General features: G+C 34.7%; 2 protein-coding genes across 3 annotated transcripts in view; one reads left to right on the top strand and one right to left on the bottom strand.

Moving 5' to 3' along the window:
- Positions 1-1,071, bottom strand: part of LOC133188648 (sulfotransferase 6B1-like) — a 35,797-nt gene extending 34,726 nt beyond the window's left edge. For both annotated transcript variants that reach the window (XR_009721311.1, XM_061324157.1), the window contains exon 1: positions 883-1,071. The gene's annotated coding sequence lies outside the window, so the exon portion shown is untranslated. The remainder of the gene's footprint in view (positions 1-882) is intronic.
- Positions 1,072-1,132: 61 nt separating this feature from the next.
- On the top strand, positions 1,133-9,074 carry LOC133188639 (tRNA (cytosine(38)-C(5))-methyltransferase-like). The gene is made up of 9 exons (XM_061324146.1): positions 1,133-1,303; positions 1,990-2,099; positions 4,682-4,830; positions 5,428-5,539; positions 5,871-5,978; positions 6,083-6,552; positions 6,641-6,698; positions 7,505-7,661; positions 8,779-9,074. The coding sequence occupies exons 1-9, from the start codon at positions 1,249-1,251 to the stop codon at positions 8,886-8,888; spliced, it is 1,329 nt and encodes a 442-aa protein (XP_061180130.1). The 5' UTR covers positions 1,133-1,248; the 3' UTR covers positions 8,889-9,074.
- The last annotated feature ends 698 nt before the right edge of the window (positions 9,075-9,772 follow it).

Here is a 9,772-nt window from a genome sequence, read left to right on the forward strand (position 1 = left end):
GGCCCCACCCAACTCCCGGGGGTCATTATTTGAACAAACTTGAATTTACACTACCTGAGGATGCTTCCTCATAAGTTTCACATTTTCAAGCAAAGTGGTTCTTGAGAAGAAGATTTTTTAATGATGCCATTAATTTTTCACAAATTCTTAATTATCTCCCCTTGGAAGAAGGCTCGGCCCTTTATTTGAACAAACTTGAATCCCCTTTACCCAAGGATACTTTGTGGCAAGTTTCGTTGAAAATGGCTCAGTGGTTCTGGAGAAGAAGTGGAAAATGTGAAAAGTTTACAGACGGACAGACTGACTACAGACAAAATGTGATCAGAAAAGCTCACTTGAGCCTTCGGCTCAGGTGAGCTAAAAAGTGGACCCTACCATCACCACCACGAAATAGATGTTTTTTTTCAAGTTTGGGAAATGGATTTCCTTTCTTTTTTTTAAATTTCTTTTTTATTTTGCTTGTCAAGAAAGGAATTTAGGGGTTTTTTTCATGTCAATAAAATTTTGGGTTGGAAATTTGTTTTTGACTTGGATGGAACCCCCCCCCCCCCCAGCTCGGAAAAAAAATCCTGGATCCGCGCCTGTATACATCACTAGTACAAATCACTCGAGTGACACATCATGCAAGCATCACCAGTACAAAATCTCGGAGAAAGTCCAAGCAGTGAAATACATTAATTCTCCCTTGTAACCTGTCGCCCCCTGTTTGCCCAAAAATATGTAGGTCTGCTTGTTTCCTCAAGTGTATCATTCCAATAGAAGTTGTAAATATAATCATTTACAACAGTTACTGCATACTTGTACTTGCATGATGTGTCACTTCAATAGACTGATATGTTTGATAATTGGTTTAGTTCAGTTATTATGTCCTTGTTTACATACCTGTTAAGCTGTTTAGTATTCTTCACCCAAGAAATTGCTTAAAATAAGTCAACTGACACCTACATATTGGTTATGTAGTTCACGGATGGAACGCCATTACTGTCATCATCAGATTGTAACTTATTTCATTCCATAGATGCTTGTTCCTTGAACCTATGAGTCGAATAAATCTTACAATATAATGATAATTTTCTCTTGCTATTTTTCGCAGACAGAAGAAGAAGAATTTTTTTTAATGGGGTCGGGATATGACCAAGGCTGTTTTTAATCGGGTTTGATGAACACGAAATTTGAAAAAGAAAGAGAAGTCGCTCCAGTCCATGTGATCACAGTGATGTTGTTGACAGCTTGACTATTTTGTAAAAAATGAAGGTTTTGGAATTGTACAGTGGAATAGGTGGAATGCATTGCGCTTTAAAAGGTAAACGATTAGTCATTCGTCATGTACAATGTAATATGTCCGACGGTGAAACCGTTAGGGCAAGTAGTTTCATTTTTTGTAAATAGTCTGATAATGAAAGAATTCAGCAATTCTCTAAACCTCTCTAATTTCGTTTTGCATGCTCTTAATGACGATGAAATTTTCAGTAAATTCCTGAAACCTGGGGTTACTGTTTCTCGTAAGGTCATTAATATGTCGACGGTGCGATTGTTAGGGCGAGCGCGTATACCTTTTTCCATGTTTTCAGTGTACTGTTTGAAAACTGTATTTAGACCCGTCTCTTCAAACCGCACGTGACATTTGGTACGTATAGACTCTGACGTCCATGACGTTGTATTTAGGTTGCATTATTGAACCAAAGCCTGAATAGTGTTGGTTAATGAAAAATGTTTTGTTTACTATTTTATCTGCAATATATCCATTAAATCAAGGTGAGTTTTTTTATGCTGAACTTTTGTTGTTATTCTCGCAAGAACATAGCTTTAACAAGTGATGCATTGTGGGTCCAGAATTCCTGTAGAAAAAAATTCATTTGGATCAATGTGCAAAGTCCGAATTTTCTCCTTGCCCAGGTGTTACTTTAAGAGCTCACAGTGACGAGCGGTGCTTTGTGCCACTCGCTGCGCTCACTATTTAGATAAAAAGTCCATTCATTATAATTCTAGACAGTGGTATACCTCACAAGGTAGTAGCAGCCATCGATGTGAATACAACTGCAAACAAGATTTACAAACACAACTTTCCTGGAACCAAGTTAATGGATTGTGGAATAGAGGTGAGATGCTTTTATGTTTTCCTTATAAAGATTAATATGTTTTACGGTGCCACCGCTGGGGTGAGCACAGTTGTAATATATTACCATAAAAAAACTTTAACTTGTATCATTGCTGCGGCATTTTTTCTTTGATGTCCACTGCGTTTTTATTTTTGATACACCATGACTAACTGTGCTCTAACAACCATGCTCTATCAAGAAAGAACATGCCAGGGTAATGATGCAACAATTCCAATGACCCTTGACCTTACATTAATATAGAAAAAGAATATAAACAAAGTAGCTGACTTTATAAGCAAAATACGAACACATATAAACAAAGTGAAGGTATACCTTTCCTTATGTCTACATAAAACATTCTAAATTTTGCACGTCAATTTTTAAATCCAAAATGGAATTCACACACGCACATTTTTATAAATGAACATTTTCATCTCTCATAAACTTAAAGCGTACCACACCAATGTAGTACAGGGAGCGAGGTGGATATTGCTTGTTTTCTTATTCCAACACAAATCGCTGCATCCAGTAATTTAAACAGAGAATCGCTGTTCATCTCGGACAAAAGTGGACATTTTCCTGTGCCACACGCTACTCCTTGATTAATAGCCTGAACATTTAAATTTGCCATTTGGTATATTTACGAGTGTTGATATTTTTTAGAGTCTATCAAATGCTGAATTTCATGATCGGACACTTGTACAAACCTTTCATTTTTCGCCTTCGTGTCGACCTTGGGACTGGTGAAATTAACGCCATCATGTCTAAAATAGCTCTTATATCGAAATCCATAATAGGTTCAAACGTAGATCAAACGTCATACTTCCCAAAGAATCTTCAACCTGCATCTGGTTTCCTAACTGATCTAAGGAATATTCCTTCATAATTTTTGTTTCCGTGTCTATAAGAATTGCGCAAGCATAAAATCACAACCGTCATCCATGGCATTCAAAATATGAATGGACGAGGTAGAAAGTTCAAGAAATACAGCGCGCTATACTTTTCGAATCATGTGCTCTTTTTTCATTGGTTATATAAAATGGTATGATGAAATTTTGATAGATCATGGCTAATTCAGTGCATGAGAATATAGTTGAATTACGTGCTATTAACATGAAATTGATAGATCATGGGTAACTCAGTGCATGAGAACAATGATACAAAACATATAGAGTACCTTTTAACTCTATATATTACATAGCTTATGCTTCAAACTTTGATCTGCCTCTTCAAACTTCAAACCACACGAGACAGTCTAGATTTTAATTGACATATCACATGACGTTGTATGTAAGTTGCATTTCTGTAACTGAATCTAAATAGACATTTTGCAATTTAACGAAAGGCATAGTAAATGCAATTATTTTTTTGTTTCATTTAAAATCTCTGGAAAAACTAAACCTTAATATATGATCATGGTGGGACTGTTTATTCGCCATTATCGCATGGAATCCTGCTAGCGAATGAATTTTGGGAGGGTTTCACAGAAAAATTTGTTTGCCGAATATACAGATTTTAATTTGAATTTTCTCTGTTCTTGCACGTTAGTCTATTGAGCTCGCTTTGCAAGCAATGTTCGCTATAAGATTCGAAGAACAAAGTTTCATGTCCACATTAGATTAATGCCTCATATGAATTACAAGTGAGATAAGGTTAGAAATTATTTATCTCTCACAGCCATAGCTGCTTAAAACTGTAGCTGCATTGAAATTTAAAATTCAAGGCTTTATTGCATATATTATTTAATATATCTGACGGTAAAATCATTAGGCCTTAAGGCAAGTGCAGTTTCATTTTTCAAATAATAAATGAATTCTACACTTCACAAATGTTGTTTTGAATGCCACTAACTGATGATACATCTGTAGTCTGCACTATTTACTGTTTTTTAACGATATTCACTGACTTAGATTATCTAAAGAAATAGCAGACTCAATATGCATTGGAATCGAGATTACGAAACTTCTGAAATATTGCTGACAAATTCATTAATACTTAGCCATGTAAGTGATGGAAGCATGATGTCATATGCAAAATCCCAAAATTATGTTTAGTGAGGATGCAAACTATAGTTTGTGGCATGGAAATATTGCTTTAAAACCTTTTTTGTAATTGTTTTTATAAAGTAATTTGTTGCTATGCTTTATCCACCATGTTGCTATGCACTGCAAAGAATTGTTGAGAGTTTAGAATTTTTTCAAGTGGACTCATTAAAATTTCTTTGAATAATATGTAGATTTCAACCTGAATTTTGTCTGTTCTTACATATTAATCTAGTGAGCTTCACGCCACTCGCTATTACTGTGTGGAATTATTTTTAAAAAGATTTGGAAATTTTGCAACATAAAACTTAAAACAAAATACAGTTGAACTTCAGTGTCTCGAACATGGATATCTCGAATACCATGGATATTTGAAAGTTATTTTGAAGTCCCAACTACTTATTCCTTAAGTGTTTTACCCAGGATATCTTGAATCCTCGATTATTGAAGGATTTTCTTGGTCCCTTCGAGTTCGAGATAACGAGGTTTGACTGTGTTTGTAGTATGTATTTAATAAATTTTTGATTACATTTACTTCAGTCACTAACTGCCAGAAAGCTTGATGAGATGAAGATCAACATGATTTTGATGAGTCCTCCATGTCAACCATTCACTAGAGTTGGTAAGAAACTGGATGCTGAAGACATTAGAACCAGCTCATTCCTTCATCTGTTGTCCTTACTTCCAAGGTATCACTGGCTATGTTAATTACAAAGTTTAGTTTTACCTGTGTTCATATTTCATAATATAACTTATAATGTACATCACAGAAATATACCATAAACAACCTCCCTCTATAATGAGAACATGTATATTAATTTTGAACAATGCACTGCAATAACAGTAGTTTCTTTTCTGGATAAATCTAATTTTATGTGGAAAATTGTCGTAGAAATCAGTTTTCTTAATATTAATGTGGCAATCAGGCGGGTTTGATCCCAGGTGGCCAGATAGCTTGGTAGAGCACCTGACTGGAGATTCAGGGGGCCCAGGTTCGAATCCTGGTCTGGTCCCTTGCATTTTTCTCCTCTTGCATTATATTTGGTGCTGTGCCATGCCCTGGAAGTGATAGTTGAAAGACCTGCCAGGGAAGGGCCTGGGTTAGTGTCTTCAGGGGCCAAATAGCAGTTAGGCAGGTTTGATCACCGGTGGTCAGATAGCTCAGTTGGTAGAGCACCTGACTAGAGATTCAGGGGGCCCAGGTTTGAATCCCAGTCTGGTCTATCGCATTTTTCTCATCTCCCATTATATTATAATAGGTACTAAATTCAAATTTTTTAATGTAGGTTAAACAACTGCCCAAAGTACATCCTTGTTGAAAATGTGAAAGGCTTTGAAGAATCTGACACTTGCCTGAAGTTACGTGAAACATTAAGGGAATGCAACTTTGCATATCAGGTACTGTAGATTCCTAAATATACGCGAGGAATTAATTATTGTGTAATTACGTGAGAAGCGCCACTCACGAAATAAAATTACTCGCTTTTATTTTTATGGTGCTGAAATCAATGTAAAATCTCTCGATCAGCCATTCACTGGCAAATTAATGTTCTCGCGATTTGACGTCAACGAGTCATTTGGCGAAAATAAGTACTCGCGAAAAATAAGGAATCTACAGTATTTAATTTTCTTGAGAAAATGTTCCTGACATTCAGCTATGTATTATTTCTCATTTATCTGATTTTAAACCATCATTTGTTGTTAATCATTACATGTGAATTCAATACAGGAGTTTATGCTTTCACCACTCCAGTTTGACATTCCCAATTCGAGACTACGGTATTACCTCATAGCTAAAAGAGCACCTTTAAAGTTTTCTTTTGAAACTTCAGCAGAGGTATTTTGTTTTGATTTTTTATGTTGCAGCCTTTACTTTTTGTAATTACTTTACAGCATGTTTAAAATAATATCAAATGATTAATTGAAGACTTGCTTTTAAAGATTTTGACTTTTCTGCCAGAGGAAAATCACTTGAAATATGTGCCAGGAAAAAGTGAGGAAGGTCAGTTTTCCACAATGTATATCGCCTGTGATACATCACAAAACAATGTTTCTGATAAAGATGAAAGTAAATATGAGTGTACAACCAAAAATACTGACCTAGAACAATCTAACAAAGCAGAGGAAAAACATACAAAAAACTTGCTGCATGGTACTTCTCAGGGAAATAGTGCTGCAAAATGTCCAATCTGCAGGGAGCAGTGTCTACAGACAATGGGGCACAACATGAGACAGATAACAGAAGACGACTCCGATCATTATCCCAACTGCTGTCCTGTGTTGAATTTCCTAGAGGACAAACCCCCAGACTTTTTTGATTCCTTTTTGTTGACCAAGAAAGAGCTGAAGAGGTTTCTTGTCATGGACATTGTTTTCCCATGTTTGAAAAAGACAACATGCTTCACTAAAAGGTTAGATGTTTTCTAAAAAATATTGGATGTCTTGGATTATATTTCTTTCTTTTTTCAGTCATTATGTTTTTGTTATCATTAATTCTAGATATGGTCATTTTATGGAAGGGGCGGGGTCCATTTTCCAAATGTCTCAGAATATTTATGTAAGTAATTATATTGCTGATAATTATTCAAACCATGCCTCTGTTTGAATTTTACAAGTGGATACCTAGAAAATGACAAATTTAATTCTTTTCTTTGTGGCGGTAAGATACTTAATGAATTTCGATATCAGATGATATGTATTGAATTGTATTGGTAAATTTATTTATGATAGATAAAATGACTTCCTTATCAATAATACTGATACAAATGTAATCAGATGATATAAACAGAAAAAAATATATTTTTGTGCATGCTATGACTAAGGAATCTGGATATGGCGAAGTAGTTCACTATCACACCATGGAGCATCGACTAAAGAGTCAATGACGCGATGATGAGATATCACAATGACATTGATACAATGGCGCAACAATGCGATGACAGTTGTGTGATAGCATGATGTAGCAGTAGTGAACATCACTTCCTAGTCATAGTACCATCCTCATCGAACCATCTTGTTACTGCTATCGCACAATTGTGCTATCACTTCATTGTGCCGTCGCATCATCATCATCACATTGTCACTCCATCGCATTATCGTTATCATGCTATCGCACCATTGCTCATCGCACTATCAACCCAAACCTCGATGGTGCAATAATGTGATAGTGAACTATGTGGCCCTTTCCAAATTCCATAACAATTAAAGATAAACACTGTGAATAAGAATTTCAACCAAATTAAATAAGCATTAATTACAGTTTCATGGAAACCAATCAGATACATGTATATATTATTCTCACAAGTTAAACCTTCAATGAATAAAATAAAACACCGTAGTATGAAAATTTTTGTTGTATACTAGAATATGAAAGAAGCCAGTGAATTAAAAGATAGAACTCAAGAACTGAAGAACAGAGCTGATTGGACAGATGAGGATTATGAGGTGTTGTCAAGGTTACGACTGCGTTACTTCACTCCCAGAGAGATAGCCAACTTCCTGTGCTTTCCATCTACTTATGGTAAGTTAATGGTGGAAATTAACCATTTATTGCCAAATTAATTACCAGGACCATTGACTCTTTTGTAGCATATTACCTATCCATCAACTAAATAACTAGATTTTTAGGTCAAGGGAGCTTTTCTGATCACATTTTGTCCAGCATCTGTCTGTTCATCCATATAGCTGTCTCTTCATCCATCCATCTGTAAACTTTTCCCTTTTTTGTCTTCTCAAGAACCACATGGCCAATTTCCACAAAACTTGCTGCAGAGCATCATCGAGAGATTATCATAAATTAGTGGAAAAAATGGCACCATAAAGAAATCTGCTGGTGAATTTCAAGAACAACTGGGCCAGAGAAGATGAAACATGTGAAAGCTTATTTACATTATGTAGATAATTTGTTCAAATCATAACTCATGGGGTAAGGACAAAGCCACCATAAGATTATTTTTGTTTGGTATACTCCTACTCATATTTTTTTCAAGGTGAGTAGGTAGGTAGCAGCATAAGTACCTTTATTATATAGTCTATAAATAGCCCCTATATAATCTATACAAATGCAAACAGTTCATAACACTACATATTCACCGGATTTGAAGCCGTATTCATCTGAGGGTCAGTGCGCATGCAGTGGCATTGTGACATCACAATCAATACCTCAAACAACATTGAGCACAATGGTTGCAACGGTCGGAGTTAGCTGAATATTTGAACAGGAAAAATTGTTTCGCAAGTCTATGGCAGGATTATTTTCTTAACATTTCGATGTCTTACACACAGGAAAGGAAAATACAGAAGATATAGGTTGTAATCTGGACATTTGATTATTTTTCTAAGACAGAAGTTCGTTAATGAAAATAGAATCGTCAGGCAGCCTTCAATGTCTTATTCAATCAAATTCTGACTATATAATAAAACAATTATGCACTCTTTTGATGGTGAATATGGTTTGTTATTCACCAGAAAAATATCAATATTGATCTCGGCTTCGCCTCGGTCAATATTGATATTTTTCTGGTGAATAACAAACCATATTCACCATCAAAAGAGTACATAATTGTATAGTAGCTGGTGTTACAACGTTTATTTATGTGTTAATTTTAATAAAAGACTGATTTTTCTTTCCATTGTAGATTTTCCTACGGATTTATCTCGAATTCAGCTGTATAGGACTTTAGGTAATAGTCTGAATGTCCATGTGGTATCTGCTCTTATACAATTAATGGTTAAAAATCCAGAATAATGAAAACAATGGAATTCTGAAACCAGATCCACTCATTATGTACAATATGATACATAGAACATTTTAACTCTGGAAGAGAAAAAATCTTCAGATTTATTACAAAATCATAAGAAATAAACATATTTTTAGTTACATGTACAAGATCAAAATATGTTTAACTGTAAATTAAACAGTAAATTCTGAAAATGCCTTGTTTGTCTGTGAATTACTACCATAAATGAATAATGTGATAATTATGTACCAATTTTCAGTTTTTAATGCTTAACCGTTAATTCAGTCTAATTAGGACCCATTGTTTGGCTAGCGCAATCAATTATCTTCTAGATCTCGATGGACACATGAATGAAAAATTCACACTTCACGATAATTACAAATGAAATTTTTAATATCAATTAATTATGTTCCCCAAACGAAGTTTGGGAACATATTGTTTTTACTCTGTTTCTTATTATTATTATTAAGGTCTTCCGTCTTCACGGAAGACCTTATAGTGATTCTACTGTTTCTTATTATTATTAAGGTCTTCCGTCTTCACGGAAGACCTTATAGTGATTCTACTGTTTCTTATTAAGGTCTTCCGTCTCCACGGAAGACCTTATAGTGATTCTATTGTTTCTTATTAAGGTCTTCCGTCTCCACGGAAGACCTTATAGTGATTCTATTGTTTCTTATTATTATTATTATTATTATTATTATTATTCTTTTTTTTTTAGACAAAATTTTGTGCACGTGATTTCTCGAAAATTATTCAATGAATTTCTTTGAAATTTTCAGGGATAAAAGGTCTTTATATGAATTTTATATAAAATTCCGTTTTTTGGTAAATTCGGTTCCAGTGCCAAGTTATTGACAATTTCCTGATTTTAAAATGAAATTTTGTCCTC

Source organism: Saccostrea echinata, unplaced genomic scaffold (genome assembly GCF_033153115.1).
Source record: "Saccostrea echinata isolate AGI-Se365-2 ecotype Australia unplaced genomic scaffold, CSIRO_AGI_Sech_v1 ptg000001l, whole genome shotgun sequence".
In the NCBI taxonomy this organism is placed as follows: Eukaryota; Metazoa; Mollusca; class Bivalvia; order Ostreida; family Ostreidae; genus Saccostrea; species Saccostrea echinata.

What these genes read in the sequence shown, in the direction of transcription:
- LOC133188639 (XM_061324146.1), top strand. Translation starts at nt 1,249, where the DNA reads ATGAAGGTTTTGGAATTGTACAGTGGAATAGGTGGAATGCATTGCGCT. An exon ending in CTGTTGTCCTTACTTCCAAG is followed by an intron (nt 4,831 to 5,427) that starts GTATCACTGGCT and finishes TTTTTAATGTAG; the next exon opens with GTTAAACAACTGCCCAAAGT. An exon ending in AATGCAACTTTGCATATCAG is followed by an intron (nt 5,540 to 5,870) that starts GTACTGTAGATT and finishes AATTCAATACAG; the next exon opens with GAGTTTATGCTTTCACCACT.